General features: G+C 45.8%; 5 protein-coding genes across 5 annotated transcripts; 4 read left to right on the top strand and 1 right to left on the bottom strand.

The window, feature by feature from the left end:
- Nucleotides 1-1,188: 1,188 nt before the first annotated feature.
- On the top strand, nt 1,189-2,865 carry TRUGW13939_11275 (uncharacterized protein; the record flags this gene model as incomplete). The annotated part of the gene is made up of 2 exons (XM_035494383.1): nt 1,189-1,528; nt 1,598-2,865. The coding sequence occupies 2 exons, from the start codon at nt 1,189-1,191 to the stop codon at nt 2,863-2,865; spliced, it is 1,608 nt and encodes a 535-aa protein (XP_035350276.1).
- A 242-nt stretch (nt 2,866-3,107) lies between these two features.
- On the bottom strand, nt 3,108-5,095 carry TRUGW13939_11274 (uncharacterized protein; the record flags this gene model as incomplete). The annotated part of the gene is made up of 7 exons (XM_035494382.1): nt 3,108-3,283; nt 3,355-3,431; nt 3,491-3,660; nt 3,715-4,158; nt 4,229-4,825; nt 4,897-5,022; nt 5,090-5,095. The coding sequence occupies 7 exons, from the start codon at nt 5,093-5,095 to the stop codon at nt 3,108-3,110; spliced, it is 1,596 nt and encodes a 531-aa protein (XP_035350275.1).
- A 3,646-nt stretch (nt 5,096-8,741) lies between these two features.
- On the top strand, nt 8,742-10,616 carry TRUGW13939_11273 (uncharacterized protein; the record flags this gene model as incomplete). The annotated part of the gene is made up of 3 exons (XM_035494381.1): nt 8,742-8,970; nt 9,029-10,241; nt 10,298-10,616. 3 exons carry the CDS (start codon nt 8,742-8,744, stop codon nt 10,614-10,616), a joined length of 1,761 nt encoding a protein of 586 aa, XP_035350274.1.
- Nucleotides 10,617-11,352: 736 nt separating this feature from the next.
- On the top strand, nt 11,353-12,350 carry TRUGW13939_11272 (uncharacterized protein; the record flags this gene model as incomplete). Its single annotated transcript, XM_035494380.1, has 3 exons — nt 11,353-11,746; nt 11,807-11,905; nt 11,962-12,350. 3 exons carry the CDS (start codon nt 11,353-11,355, stop codon nt 12,348-12,350), a joined length of 882 nt encoding a protein of 293 aa, XP_035350273.1.
- An 868-nt stretch (nt 12,351-13,218) lies between these two features.
- Nucleotides 13,219-14,703, top strand: TRUGW13939_11271 (uncharacterized protein; the record flags this gene model as incomplete). The annotated part of the gene is made up of 3 exons (XM_035494379.1): nt 13,219-14,203; nt 14,283-14,601; nt 14,652-14,703. 3 exons carry the CDS (start codon nt 13,219-13,221, stop codon nt 14,701-14,703), a joined length of 1,356 nt encoding a protein of 451 aa, XP_035350272.1.
- Nucleotides 14,704-16,670: the final 1,967 nt, after the last annotated feature.

Genomic DNA, 16,670 nt, shown 5'->3' with positions numbered 1-16,670 from the left:
CGATAGGTTATGTGTGGGAAGAAGTTAGTAGAAGGATTAAAATTAGGATTTATTTATGACATCTGGAACTGATTAAAAGTGGGGTATACAACCGAAGAGCTATTACTCATAATGATTAAACTACCAGTGCATCCCTAGACCTACATTTCAATTTAGATGTAAATGCAAAGCACAAGTTTTCGGTGAGTTGAAAATCTTAGTCTATCAAGAAATATAGGTGCAATTTCGTGGCTGCATTGGACGTCAACAGGTATCATTAACATCAGAAACGCCTGCGCATCCTGTCTGCACCATACTGCATTGCCTCTGGCTTTGTGACCATATACATGTAATAAACCCGTTGGTAAATAATAATATATAAAGAGATGCCAGTACTTCATAACTAGTACACAGTCATCCATACGTGTAAGGTTTAGCAGTATAAGGAACTGGGAATCATTCCAGGATTCAGATAAATCTCAATCACAAGCCAAAAAATTCAAAAATACCCATTTACCTAGGTGTCGGCCTGTCTTTATAACCCATACCTATGTGAAAATGTCAGGAATTGCCTCGGCTGCATTCTCCGCGTAGTGTCGCCCAATGGGCACACAATATGCCTTCCTCCCCACCACAACGGTACGCCCAGTGAATACTATCCAATTATTTTGCCTGGGTTATTCTTCCGAGTCTCATGACCGAGTATGGCTAATCTCTGGCTATGTAGGGTGAAAAGTAGTTTGTGCTGCCATTGCCGCAGTAGCGGTTTGATTTTATCGAGCCAGGAAAAATTGCTAATACGTGGAAAATATTAAATTAATATACCAGCGCCATAGCGCATGGCGCATCCTTCACCGTCTACCTGATTGGCTTTGTTTCTATTACTAGCGCTTGCTACTCTCTCCACACCCCAGGTTCCTGGTCTGGGGTTTGTTAGCTCCACCCCACATCCAACATTATTCCAGGGCGTTCTGGACTCTAGTAAACCAGATGGTTGACCTTGTGACATGTTACCGGGATGACATGACCTAAAATGTCGATATTAGGCTATATTTCCATGTCAGGCTAAATAAAAAATGTCTTTATGCGAGTTTAGTTTTACATAAATGCCTACTACTATCTCTGTGGATCTCACTAGCTACTGAAACTACGATCAGAAAGTGTCGGTCAATAGCTCTGAAGGGACAATATACGCACAAGAATTAAGATATGGCCTCGGAAATCCATATCGAAAAGTCCGCGGCCGCCCATTTAGAAGAAACCCTAGGAAGCGGCGCCATATCTGAGGCGAGACAAGCCTCCGATGAGGAACACTCGGACAGTCTATGGCAGGCGCTGAGCGCCAACCGCAAGGCTGTCTTCTGGTCCATGTTGATTTCGCTGTCTATTGTAATGGAGGGCTACGATATTGTCCTGATCGGCAACTTTTTCGCCTATCCCCAGTTTACTCACAAATACGGCCAGGATTACGGCGGCACGACAGGATGGCAGATCTCAGCAGCTTGGCAGTCTGCTTTGAATATGTCGAGTACCGTGGGAGCTATCATGGGTTTGTCATATCTATCTAATTTTTTTCCTTGTATATGTCTGTTTATGCTAAATACTTCAACCCATACAGGAGGTTTGTTCAACGGATACATGACGTCTCGAGTCGGCTACCGCTGGGTGATGGTTTTCTCTCTCGCTATTTTGAATGGCCTGCTATTCATTGTTTTTTTTGCACCTTCACTCGGTGTCTTAGTTGCGGGTGAAGTGCTATGTGGTCTTACCTGGGGTGTTTTCGCCATTGTTGGCCCTTCCTACGCGTCCGAAGTCTGTCCTACCAACCTACGCGGTTATCTCACAATATATGTCAACCTCTGTTGGGCCATTGGTCAATTCATTGCTGCCGGTGTTTTAGAGGGACTAATCAACAGGAATGACCAGTGGGCATTTCGCATTCCTTTCGCCTTACAGTGGATGTGGCCGTTACCCCTGATGATAGTCTGCTACTTTGCCCCGGAGTCACCTTGGTACTTGGTACGCAAGGACAGACTGGAAGAAGCGAAAAACTCTCTGCGACGTCTCGCCGGTAATAAAACCGAAGATCAGATTAACGGGCAGCTCGCAATGTTAGTCCACACCACAAAACTCGAAGCCGATATACAACAAGGCACATCCTATCTCGACTGTTTCCGAGGTACCGATCTCCGAAGAACGGAGATCTGCTGTATGGCACTTGTTGGGCAAATTCTTTCCGGAAGTACATTTGCCTATTCGCCGAGTTATTTTTTCACGACAGCTGGAATGAGTCCGAGTCACGCATATCAATTAAATCTTGGGGGCACGGCAATTGCATTTCTCGGTACGCTTTGTTCATGGTGGTTGATTACCCATTTTGGTAGGAGAACACTTTATGTATCCGGACAAGGGATTCTGTTCGTCGTACTGTTCATTATAGGCATCATCAATTGTTCCTCGAGCGCGACTGGTGCTGTATGGGCCCAGGCTGGGATATGCATCTTCTGGCTACTGGTGTACTCCCTAACCGTTGGCCCTATTGCATATGCAATTGTTTCGGAAACGTCCTCGGTCCGCCTTCGAAGCATGTCGGTCTCCTTGGCTCGAGTATCGTATCAAATCATAAACGTTGTCAGCCAGGTGCTTGAACCGTACTTTATGAACCCGACCGCATGGAATGCATCTGGAAAGACTGGCTTCTTCTGGGGCAGTACTGCGTTATTGACTTTTATTTGGGCGTACTTTCGTTTACCAGAGGCCAAAGGAAGGACATATGAAGAGCTGGACATTTTGTTTGCAAGGGAAATTAGCGCAAGGAAGTTTTCAAGTGAGTATGTGGATGCGTATGGAACGCAAGATATGGCTTTGGAGAGAGACGAAAAGTAGCACGAGCAATTAATCTATTTTTCTTGTTTTAGTCACGTCTCACGGTCTTTGAAATTTGCAATTCTTTCCGATCCTATAGGTCTGACCGGAATTATACGTTTTATTAGCCTAGGTAGCCGAAATTCTATTAGGTAAAATGTCTATGCATTAATTACCCCGGATCAAAGTCCCTAAGAAAGGGATCGAAACAAATAGCCTTCCCATAGCCACACTCTTCTCTCTCTTGGCGCGCCACGGTCTTCCTACACCTCGATAAGGCAACGTCGTGATTTGGGGGATACAAGCAAGTACGCTTTCACCCCCATGTCTTCATCACACATTCCCTCCTTGGTGGACACTCTAGCATCAGGGAACTTTCTAAAGAAGAGTGTAGTGGCAAGAAGCAATTCCATCCAGGCGAGGTGTATACCGATACAAGCTATTTTAGGACGTTAACTCTGAACAAAAGAATCAAGAAAAAAAAAGAAGAGGAGACAAAAGAGTATTTACCTCGAGTCCCTCCTCCGAATGGCATAAAAGCGGCTTTCATTTCTTTGGTCGGGTTTTCCCACCGGCTGGGGTTAAAGCTGTCCAGACAGGTTAGCTGTTATCCTCTTGAAAATATCAGATCAGCGGTTGTGGTTACCTTTCGGAAGCTGGAAACAGTACTGGGTCACGGTGAAGGGTATATGCCTGTGTTGATGCTGTGGTGCCGCCGGGGATGTAATATCCCCCAAGCGTGGCGCCTTCAGGTGGAACTCTTCGAGGTAAAGCGCTGGGTACTGCTGAGTGTAACCGTAGGGCTTCATTTATTACCTAGAGTTTTATAAGTTGTAAGAAAAAAAACGAGTCTTTCGAATGATGAAATACCTGGTTAAGATATGTTAAATCGCGCACACTCTCCTCCGAGAAGCCATCTGGCAGGCCTTTAACCTCTGTCACCAATCTATCCCGAATTGATTGGTTTCTGCACACAGACCAGATAAGATAAGTCATTGTGATGGCGGTTGTATCGCTACCAGCAGCAATATAGCCACAAGCTTCTTGTATAATTTCCATTTCCGTCAACTCCCTGGTCTCACTCTTTAAGAGGTTGCTGAACAGCGTTCTTCTAGTGTTCAGTCCACTGTCAACCATTCTCTTATATTGGCCAATGGCTTGGCTGGCACGATGGAAAATCCTTTGACCTCCAGCTTGAACTTCTTTTAGTAGTGGCAACGGCAAGAGTTGTGCCCATGGTAACAGAGAAGGAAAGGTGGTTCGGACTGCCATGAAAAAGGATTGTTTTTGAAGTGTTGTGATAAGCGGTGTTTTCTGTTTTTCCCCCATAATATTAGCTCCTGGACGATGGTAATTGGGTGTGCATTCAGAGGGAAAAAATCACCAGTCCATGCTCGGTTGTCTGAAATGATTGACCAAAGCTCAATTCTGTAATCACGTCCGCGGCCATAAAAGTCCACCACTTAAACACGTCAATTACTCCGCTATGGTCGTTTTCCTCTTGCATCCGCTTCATGGTCAATTGGATACGTTGCATGACATCCGGCTCCAGGTGCACGATGTTGGCACGAGCCATTCCGGCCGACAAAAGCTTTCGACGAATGGCATGGAGATGAGGATCGGTCTGGTTGAAGAGTGTTCTGCCGCCGCGATGTCCAATTTTGTCGTAAAACTCGCTTTTAAGGTATTTTCCACCGACACGATGGATTTCCTTGACAGCGCTGATGTCGGCGATGTCGACCTCGTGAGGCGCAACTCGCACTACCGGGCCTATAGGCAAAACTGGGTTAGATGTGCTTCCTTCAAATTCGATACAGGAAATGCGAGGGGCCATGATACCATATTTTTTATGAAGACTGTGTACATAGCGAGGTTTATTCCCAGACAAGAATTGGTATGTGGTGTAAATATCAGTGTATTTTGCTATCCATGGTCCCGGGATCTTTGATAAAGGGTTCAGAAACTCTCTGATTACGAGGCTCTAGAAATGCAACATTGTCAGCAACGATCCAAGTTTAACAATGCCTTTATAATAAATTTGGCCATACGAACAAATGCGAGAATCACAAAGGCGCCAATAGCAAAAATTGCCGTAGGTGGCGCGTTTCTGAACAATTCCGCTGTGTTCGTTAACATTTTCTCGAACAATAGAAGCAATAAATTATAGATAAAGAGAAACTAATAGGGGAAAGTTTTGCAGGGAAAATAGCGATTTTAATATAGCTAAGATATTTTCACACGTTACACGCATATGGCAATTTGATAATCAGGTCGATCACTCCGAGGGGGAAAAAAATAGTTACACATTGTGCCTCATTATTCATGTATCCAATCGTATATTTCCTACATATGTACGGACTAGTATACGGGTTTTTTCTTTGCTTTTCCCGGGTGCATTTGTCACATTTCCTATAGAAGAGCTGCAGCCTGCAAGGCTAGATTAGAATGTGATTGAAATTCGTCGATCATTGCCCCTTGCCATGTCCAATGAGGGAGATTTATTTCTATTAGTCCGGGCTTGTCCTTTCCCAACAAAAAGCTTGTCCGTCAAAGGCGGTATTGAAAGTGAACCACTACTTCATGCACGCCGTAAGTGTATGCCACTAATGCGCTCAGTTCGTCCCTTTTTTTTTTCTTTTTGTGCGCGCCTTTTCGTGCGCGCATAAAAGACGATGCGTCGGGTTTTGTCGTCCGGCAAATTGATTTCGCCGAATAAACACGCACTCCCCACCAGGTGACGAGGGAAATAACTCCGCAAAATCCAGAGCTATGGACTAAAACGAGTTCCACGCACTATTCTTGACTAGTACCTGCTGCCCCTCGATCGATCAAACGGTTGAAGATCCAGCGCGGCTACGTTAGCTGAAGCGAAATCCCAAGTTTGGAAATCGAGTTGCTCCTCATCAAACGCGTCGCGTAGTTTTTGCAGTCATGTCAACTGCCCTAGATGATGCAGTATGGGAGTTACCCTTGTCCTCTCCCAATTGACTTTTTGTAGTTCTATGAAAATGGCTCTGTGTTGTAGTTGGACACATGGGAATTTTATTCCCCCAGAACCATGATAAACATTCAAAGAACATCTTAAATTGAAAACATCAATGACATGAAAAATATAGTTAGATGACATCCGGAGCAATAGTAACAAATATAACTAGCTAACTGTATGCGTAAAACTAGCACGTGACAGCTGATACCCTTACGGCCTTACTTAAGCCTCAAGGTCTCTCACTAGCTCTTGGTCGGCTGCTAAGCACATGTGCAGCATCAAAGCATGTGGTAAGTATTTAACAATGGCTCTCAGGTTAGTTTGGTAAGCTTATACAGACATAGGGCTTTTGTCTGCCGTGCTACGTACTGAACAAGTCCTAACGCTGTCGTCGTCACAAATTGTATTCTAATTCGGTGCATGGGTCAACACAACTTCATGTTCAATTAAAACCCCACGCCAAACAAGCTCTTTAAAAATCCATATTGTACATGAAAAGTAGTAGCTTGTCATGAGCTACAGTAGCACAGGCCTTCATCACTTGTACAGAATGGATACCCGTCATTGCAACAGGCCATGAGACTGCATGGGCCAGGACATTCCCAGCATTGAACTGGTGTTGAAAGTTAGTCATGGTATAGAAAAGATAAGAAAACGTTGCCAAAATAAAATTCATTGAAACCCCACAACAAAGAACTCACCTTCGTCAAGTACAGATTGATGGCTAGATAGGCCAAAACTATCTTCGGAACCGAGCCCGATATTGTCTATACGGTAGGACCTGTCAGAATCATGTGTTGAACCAAAGATGAGGGCATTTACCTACCTTTCAAGGAATTGCCGGGTAAGGCTAGCGCAAGCTCGCAGATCGCCAAGAGAAGGAAGAGGGTCAAGTGATGAAGCTTGGCCATGTCGAATTTAAATATGCGATACAAGTCTGACTAGCATACGATCAGATTCATTCAGATTGATACGATTTGATCGGTGTGGGGAGAGAAGGTTGACATGTAAACGGTGCCAGGACATAGAGAAAATGCTTAGTCGAGTCGTCACCCCCCGGAGGGATTCGTAAGCTATGACGCGTTGCTAGTCGCTGAAGCTATCCTTAGCAAAAACTCGGAGAATATAGATAAGAGATATGCGTGCGACGTCGGTGCCTTAAAGCCGAATCATTATACCTTTAAGAATATTTTCTGCGTTGTGTGGCCAGGTCAAATAGTGATCAGATTGACGGATTCCTTTTTACCGTTCCCTGTAAATCCCAACGTTGAACGCAGGGCCTACAGATTGACTGAAAGCTTGGTCTGTCGATCCTAATATTACTACCAGTAGTATCATCGATTGATGAATGATCTAGGGTTGCATCGTGCCGCCAGGCCCCCTGTTGTCATCATCGCACGTGTATCATTACCGGATCCGGATTGCCTGTTTATCCTGGCATATCAAAACCATCAACGTGTTTTTTTAGACATCCCTACAAGCGGAGATTATTATTGGCTCAATTATACTGTATATTTTTACATACATCACGGGAATTATCGTCGCTGGCTGTACAGAAAAAGCTGATATTAAACCCCTGTTGTTAGGCACATCGAACTTTTCTCTTTATAATAGCGCAATGACAGATAATCAATTGATGCGGTATCGAGAATACTTCAGGACTGCACTACTAACCTGTGTTCTGAATCAAGTAAAGACAGTAGCTAGAGAGTCTTTATATTTAATCAACGAAGCCTTCAGCTCCCTCAACAGTAGGATGGCCGTTGGGATCCCAATTGAGATATCTGGTCTTTCCCAGGTTTCATCCTGGTGGATTTGTAATTTCCCAATTGGGAAATAAGATCTCAGTAAAGAATTTTGGGATTTCCTAAATAGGAAATCCCAGTTTCTGCTACTTATTGCAGAATTTCCCAAGTCTCGTTTTAGTGTTGTGGTGGAAGATATGACCGCCCTGTGGAATGGGCTAGTGTAAGCAGTGGTAGGGTGTTTATCAAATCAGTACTTAAATTATAATAGATAAAGTATATACAAAACCTTAAGTAATAATCTTAATCTTAATTCTATTTACTAGAAAAATTATAATTTATTACTGTGGTGGATGACCACCCCGTGGAATTGTAAAGTGCCAGGCCCATTCTCTATATCTATAGAATATAATTTAATTAAGAAATAAGATCTTATTTAAACCAAATTTATAACTTAAATGTGAGGATATTATATAGAGAGCAGGCAAGAATTGGATTCGATAGTAAAGCTATGGTTCGCTAGTAGTCCAACTGATTGCTGACCTTCGGCAACCTCTGCGCGAAGGTCAGATTTATGTGTCGCTTCATTAGTGTCTGTGAGGCTAGTGTAGCGAGGTGCGGCATCTGGTGCGTCCCGAAGGTCTCGCGGCCTCGCAGTAGTATTTAATAATAGACTCCGCTATAAGGTAATTTAAAATAATTATTAACGAGGTTTGCACAAGATGGTGTGGTCGTTGACATAAGACCAAGCTTGTTCTAGTGCCCAGATTTACTTAGACGCGTAGTATTACAAGGGAACTAGCATCTGACCCGTAATTAGCGTCATCGTATTTTGATCCATTATTTATATATATATATATATTAATAATAAGCTGAAGACTTTTATCTTATTATTGGATATTTCTTATTTTACAGTATTATTAGATAGATTGGTGTACTTATGCGATTCTCAGGATTAAGGAAGGTTGCAAATAGGCGGAACCGAGAGGGCGACCGGCTAAAGCCTAAAGGACTACCCTAGGTCAAGTTCCCGCTGCAACCAATTAGGCATCGCCCGGAACATTCCATCAATTTCCAGCGACGCTTCATCAACGTTCCTTCACTCTTCCCACTAAAAGGCTGATGGTTGTGATTCATCGACGAATTTCCAAAGCTGTGTCTTTGCAATGTCTCTCGCTCAGCACGTAACACAGAGCGACGGCTTCGACTGCGAGGTTCTACGGAATGCGACCAACACATCCCTGGACGTCGACCACGGCCAGACCATCTCTGGTCCGGTCGAGGATGAAAATAAGCCTCCAGAGTGGCGTCAGATGAATTTTGCGCCCGTGAATGAGCTTCATGAGACGCAATCCCGAACAACTGCATACAAGGTATCATTTACTAAGAGATATGGTAAGATCCAATGGAAAGAAGTCTCTCGATGAAGTAGCTTCTAACCTCTTAAAAATAGCCCAGATCGCAACTGGTGTGCTGGCATGTTGGCTAGCATCCGGCATTGTATTTGGCTTTGCCGCCCTCAAGCCTATTCTAGTCAAAGAGGGCGTCTACCATGAATTATGCAAAGCCAACGAGAACATTCCGTGCATTGCGCAGGATATGCGCCTGAACCTTTTCTTCATCGTTGCCTCCATCACCGCAAACATCTCTTGTGTTGTCGCCGGCACATTATTGGATCGCTACGGGAGAAGAACTTGCTGGGTATTATCCTGTGTCTCCCTGTCCATCGGCTCTATTTTGATGGCTTTCTCGTTTAATGTTCCCGGGTTTGATGGCTACTTGCTGGGTAACATTATGCTGAGTCTCGGCGGCACCCTGCTCTTCGTACCCACCTTCCAGCTTGCCAATGCTTTTCCAAAGCATTCGGGGCTGGTCATCGCTCTAATTACGGGCGCTTTCGATGCATCCGCTGCTGTTTTCCTCCTATATCGTATAGTATATGATGCGTCTGGAGGAAGTTTCTCGCTCGACAAGTTCTTCCTATGTTATCTCATTGTTCCCGCTTTCATTCTTATCAGCGAGTTCTCTATCATGCCACGACATGCGTATCATACCATTCCAGAGCTTGACGCCAAAATTGATAAGGCTGAGGACACTGCTCGTGACAGGCACGACTCAGATAGCAACATATCTGACAATAACGAACTAATACGAGTACGCAGCGCTCGTGCGGATAAGCGCCATGCAAAGCTGGATAAACTAGAGGGAGTTGCTGGCAATGCTGAGCAGCGAGAGTTGCGAATCAAAGCTGAGGAAAGCCGGCAGGAAGCTAGTGGAGTGTGGGGTGTTCTACATGGCCTCCCTGTCCATCGTCAGATGCTGACGCCATGGTATATCTTTGTTCTCCTATTGACCATGCTTCAAATGCTGCGCATGAACTTCTTCATTGCCACAATTAGAGATCAATATCGTTACATGCTGGGTTCAGACATTGCGAGTGAAAAGATAAACCATTTTTTTGATGCCGCGCTCCCTATAGGAGGTGTGGCCTCAACACCCTTTATCGGTCTTCTGCTCAATAATGTCAGTGTCCCCGCTATTTTTGGTGTACTGGCATTGTTTATCATGGCTATCGGGGTCTTGAATTGTCTTCCATACGCCTGGGCTGGCTATGCTACGGTGGTAGCGTTCGTGCTCTTCCGGCCGCTCTATTATTCCGCTATCTCGTAAGTACCTGGCCAAACAAGAGAGTTGTATACATGGTTGCTTATACTTTGCATAGTGACTACTCTACGAAGGTGTTCGGTTTTGCTTCTTTCGGCCGTATCTACGGCACCATTGTTTGCCTTGCGGGATTGGCGAATTTCACCCAACCTGGTCTCGATGCCCTTAGGAACAACGTTTTCCACGATAACCCGACACCAATAAATGTCGCCTTGGGTGCCAGCGGAGCTATTTTAGGATTTATTCTATCACTTTATACTGAGATCCAGGGTAGACGGTTCCTTAGAGAGAAAACAGAGGCAGAGGAAGCCAACGAGGCACAGCATCTTCTTGGGAGAGACCAGATGAATTATGGAAGTATTCAGGACGACAGTTAGGCCCCCTATGTTAATTCTCGTCTCGTCTTGTTATTGCTAGATATTTCTGCTTGGATTAGATGACCTTTCTGATCCATGCTACACATTAATATATTGTAATACAGTAAACCGGTTTTATATAAAAGAAATAATAATATAACTTTTAGTAGTTACTCTATTTGATAAAAAATTTTAGCCCCTAATAATAATTCTTTTTTTAATGGAAGATTTTAGTTGGCTGTAATCCCTGAAGCATCTATTAGATAGACGGTTAAGTATCTCTCTACAATAACATAGGAGATTTGAGTTGGCTAGCGACATTTAACTGTCCTTTAATCCATTACTAGTACTTGCTATACTGAACGATTTCGTCATGGTCAACGCTCCGTTCCTGGAGTCAAGAAGCGTGCTCTGTCAGTTCCCTCACAAACACTCTAATTGCTTTTGAAGATGTACTTGACATAGCAATGAAATGAGCGTGTCTGTATAAAGTTAAGCTGTATACTAACTCCACTTGGAAAACATGGTATTAAACCGTAACTTTACATTTATGGATGAAAGCTTCATTCTATCCACTTGGCATGACAATTGTAACACCCCGATACAAGAAGACATGAAGTTGGTGTTGAAATCTTGAGTCCCATACAAGTATCTTGGGTATGCGCGAACTGGCCGATGCCGGACAACATTGCTTTCTCTCGGATGATGAAGTCGAGTCCTGGCTCAGACCCGCGCCTTTTCAGGACGAGACTAGTCAATGTCCAGGGCAGACTTCGAAAAACTTCCAAGTGGGCCTATTCGCGTACCCAGGACAGACAAATATAAATGGACGACGGCTGCCTCTTCACTGGCCAGAAGTTCTACGCCAATCAAAAGATGTCTCTCACCAGCGGGTGTTCAGCCTTTTGGATGCCGCAGCTCTGGCCTCGACCATGTCACTGGGCTGGATAGAGCCCCCGACTTCGCAGCCGTCAGCTTCTACAAGATCTTCGGCTTTCCTGATCTGGGAGGGTTGATCGTGCGCAAGAAATCTGCACAAGTACTGCTGCAGCGTCCCTACTTTGGTGGCGGCACGGTGGAGATGGCTACCTGCTCTGACCAACCATGGCATTCTCGAAAAGTAGCCAGTATCCATGAGGCGCTCGAGGATGGTACCGTCCCGTTTCATAATATCGTTGCTCTCGGATGTGCTCTTACAAACACATGAGCAGCTGTATATCTCCCAGGAACACGTTTCACGTCATACAACCCGTCTCACTGCACGCCTCTACGAGCTCCCCTCTTCTATGCACCACCCGAACGACTTGAAAGTTATGCGAGATTTATAAAGACCACTCTGCCACATATGGCGACAGTAAGACTCAAGGAAGCATCATCGCCTTCAACATCCGCTCTGATGAAGGTCGGTGGCTAGGCCTCTCTCATATCGAGAAATCTGCCAATGAGCACCGCATCCATCTTCGCACGGGTACTGTTTGCAACCCGGGTGGACTGGCAAAGATACTAAACCTGGAACAATGGGAGCTGTTCCAGAACTATACGGCTGGTGTTCGATGCGGATATCGCAGCGTGCTCATTGGAAATAAGCCTTCGGGTATAATCAGAGTCAGTTTGGGCGCAATGAGTGCCATAAGCGACGTCGAAATCTTCGTGGGGTTCGTCCAAGACCTCTCTGCCGCTGGCACTCTTCCTCTGCTGATATCCGCGCCTCTTCCCTCACCCCAGAGCCTTATAGTGCACACTATGATGGTTTAACCAATAAAGGGCTGCGCTGCATACACCGTGCCAGAGAATAAACCCTGGCAGGTCAACTCGACCGGCCTGCAGTGGGACCGCCAATGGAGTATAGTCAACTTGCAAACCGGATCAGTGGTCAATGAAAAGGAGGCTCCACGCATATTACTTATCGAGCCTAAAATCGACACCGAAAACGGGGGTTTGCGGGTCAGTGTCCGCCACTCGCTGCAGCAGAGTCATCCTAAACTGCGAAACTCTACGAATGTTGCGGATACTAAACAAAGACCCACCAACCAAACCTTAAAAAACAGCGAGAGAACATTTTTGAAAATGACAAGAGGCGAAAAAAACCCAAAAACCTATACAATTGACTTCTGGTATGTGGTATGTGGTTTAAATAAGGCCGATGGATGAATGGGCTATCATATGATATATGTCCACAAGAAGTACATATGTAGTGTGCCTACCCCGCTATCTCGTCTCAGTCTGCCGAGTTTCCCTGCGTCCACCCATGGCAAATCCAGGGAAATATGACAATGTTTCGGAGATTCCGCTCTTGTTCCTATATTCTTGTCTTTCTTGGTGAATAAGAAATCTCGCGTTTGCCTGCATCTACATCCGGCACGAAAAAGAGCGTCTACTACCCAACTTACCTGCCCGAGGGGTATTGAACAGTAATCGCTAGTATCTGCTCCTCTCCTTTTACGCAGCGAAAAATCACAGTTTCCAGATAATACTTTTCTCCCGTTTACATCCTGCCAAGCCTAAACTGTATCCGTTTAGGTATGATAATCTTCGATTGTGCAAACAAATTCCTCGGAACCACAAAGACCTGGGCGCTCATGCAGATTGCTCACGCGCCATCTCCCAGAGTCGCCCGCCCTTTATGGCTTCCAAAAGAACCCGGCTCTCAGCCGACGCCTTTACAGTAGGACTCATCTACGTGAAGCCACTCGAGATGCAGGCGATATCCGTGATGCTCGACGAATGCTACGAGCCGGTGCCACTGCACATCCAGGACGACAACGAGTACACGCTTGGCAAAATTGGTAGCCACAATGTTGTCGTCGTCGGGTCCCCGAGAGGTGCACAGGGCAAAGTGGCAATTGCGGACGCCGTGAGTCGGATACGCCTGACATTCGTCAACATACGAGTAGGTCTGCTAGTTGGTATTGGAGGTGGCGTACCGCATCTTCCGAAACATGATGTGCGGCTTGGTGATGTCGTCGTTGGTGCGCCAGAGGTCGGGCCTGTGGTCGTGCAGTATGATCGTGGTAAACAGCTTTCTGATGGCATTGTCGAGATCACCGGGACGCTTCGTAAGCCTCCGGCGGTACTTCTAAGGGTGGTTGATAAGGTAGACGACAAATACTCGCGAATAGGAGAAGGAGAGGAGGACTTTTTCACCACCCATCTGCAACGCTTCGCGAATTTCCGGCGCTTGAAAGATCGGTATAAATGTCCCTCCGTTCCAGACAGACTATTCCGGGCGGACTACAATCATGAACTTGGCACGCAATGCAGCTCGCACGATCAGTGCTACGTGGTAAAACGACCAGATCGCCACCCACCGGGCGAGATTCGAATCCATTACAGCACGATCCTCTCTGGCGATCTCGTCATGAAGTCTGCAGAAAAGCGCGACGAGATTAGCGCGAAGCATGGCAATGCACTTTGCTTTGAAATGGAAGCAGCCGGCTTGATGGATGCCTTTCCTTGCCTTGTTATTCGGGGAATATGTGATTACGCGGACTCGCATAAGAGCAAGGAGTGGCAAAAATATGCAGCGGCGACGGCAGCTGCTTATGCTCGAGAGATTCTTCTTTCCATGGCTGAAAGATTAGCACCAGGGATAGGGGATTCACAGAAAGGTTAGTCTGGACAGCATGGCAAGATGTGCTTTGTCTAAAAAACATATCTAAACCAGCACCTATTGACTCCGTCAAGCAGATTGTCTGAATCGAGCAGAGGGATCGAAACTGGAAAACAGTGTGAGACGGCATGAGGGGCTGGTTGGCGTGGATTCTAGACTCTCTCAATCGCAGACATCTCTCTTCATTGCAAAGCATGGCCAACAGACGAATATGAAGATCGTACTCAATGCTGGGCAAGACGATGAAAGGATTGAAGATTTGAGCCCAGAGTTGCTTATGCTCTTGCATGTTCTTCAGTTTCTCAAAACGTCTTGCCCTGATCCAGATAACGACTTCAAACCAGGCTCCATTCCAAGAACCGTGACGATGCTTCTCAGCAAACAATATGCGCGATTGTAAGATATTCTGAGTGACTCCAGACTATCAGATGCTAATGAACTGCAAGTTCCTATATATCCTCAGTGTGTCTCGCAAAGTTCTTCAACGAGCTTGTGTAAGTTGCACCGTACACAGCGAAGTTTTTCTCTACACTGCTCCTAATTTTGCATATGAAAAAAAAGGACAGCTATTTGGAGCCCACCTTATCCTGTTCGTTTATCTACTGAGACAGTGTGGCTCGGAAGTGCCGAAACTCCTCATGGGAGCACAGATCGTTTTCGAGGATTTCCTCGGCGAGGAGACGAGGCTTCCATATCGCGATTTTCGACAATGGCAGAATTTCATGGGCTTTCTCCAGAAACGATTCGTGCAGCGACCGGGCGAGCAATATGTTGTTGCCGGGCGGTTTCGGCTCTATGACTACCAGGGCTCGCCGCTTACAGAAGAGCAGTGGCATAAGTTATTACCAAACTCCAAGGTCAGCATGTCGGGGGTCATTCGTCTATTCGGGGGAAATGTTTGTGGGCGGTGCTTCAAGGTGGAGGAGGTACCTAACTCGGCAATAACAAAGTGGTATGTATGCAACAAAATTCGAGATACTACTTCATGTTGTTGTTTTAGGTGCTGATTTCGCCGATAGTTCTGGCTGCGGATTGATGTACTCAAAACTCGGCCTTATCAATACTAAACCGGAAACAACTTCTTCTGCTGTAACAAGATTTTCAGAAGAGGATGTACTCTCGTCGACAAGTGATCCAATGCAGATCGGACAATCAGCATCTTCTAGTACAGATTCGAGCCAGCAAACGCGCCGCACTGATGGAGTTGACGCTCTTATCGGTTATGACAGAGAGCTTGACCATTTCACCCGAATGGATTTCGAGGTCCAGATGGGCTCCGAATCGCTCTGCGCTATTGTCAATCGACTAGCCGAGCTCATTGAGCTCCTTCTAAGAGTCGTCGGCGCGCAGGGTCACTGGGGTTCTACCTCTTCGCAGGAGCTTGGCCAAGTTCAGCGCACACTTCGATCCTGCCGCTCCGGAATCCAGGCGCTAATTCAATTAACCTCGTTTCGTGAACTGGATGGTAGCTACTATATTCTCTCAGATGCTGCCGATGATGAAGCCTGTTTTGATCTGCGCCGAACGTGGATGCTCCTCCGCTACGAAGCTACAACAATGTATCGCAAATTCCGAACGCATGCGATGTTGAGTATCCCCAAGGGCCTCGTTAGTTTGATCATATCGTGTAAAGACAGTGTAAGAAGGCTAGCTGTATCTCTATCTGTTTTACAAGAGCATGCGACTTCTTCGTATTCCCCTTCACAGGCCGACATATTCGTTGATCGCCCACGGGACCCCATTTTCAATATTGAACGGAGAAGTCCTGTCGAGGATGAGATTGTACGGCATGCGGAACGGATCCTCAGCGGGATACATCCTCGGCTCAAGGTCCCTCCGCAACTCGTTCGACAAGGCAATAATAACCTCTCACAGGATGCTACTGCCAGCCAAAAATCAGTAAGGGACTTGCGTCATCAAGCCCAGTGCGCCCTCCTTTCACTCGCTCTCCACAATATCCGCTACTTCGAACTTGTTCGTGAAGGAATTGAGCCCACTGATCTTGCGCGGCTATACAAAGTGGGCATCACCCTGATAGTTAGCCGCCACGCGAAGAATATACCGGAAACTGGCTATCATGACGGAAGGAAAAGTGGTCGTCATCGTATTTTCTCTCACCGTGGTTGTGATGAAAATGATAGGATGTGATAGTCACTGTCTGCTGAACACGCACTTCATTTATATGTCCAGCTTTTACATTGTACTTGAAATGAGGCATTTGTGCCAATGGCTGTGCCCACCATTACCATGTGGAGTCAATGCAATGCCCCTGAATGATTTTGTTGCCCCTCAGGAGACATCGTACTTTTGCATTACCAGTGAGATCTCATTTCCCAAGTGCAGGGTCATTGTATGCTGTGCAGGTACTACAGAAACATGTGGTTTCTGTATTGATTGCCTTGGACCCTGATCAGGAGTAAATACTAAGGATACAACAGCTTTATACAGAAAGGAAATTGCTAAGG

Source organism: Talaromyces rugulosus, chromosome VI (genome assembly GCF_013368755.1).
Source record: "Talaromyces rugulosus chromosome VI, complete sequence".
Taxonomy (NCBI): domain Eukaryota; kingdom Fungi; phylum Ascomycota; class Eurotiomycetes; order Eurotiales; family Trichocomaceae; genus Talaromyces; species Talaromyces rugulosus.
Note: the sequence above shows the minus strand (reverse complement) of the source record. Positions and strands in the feature narration are given on the sequence as shown.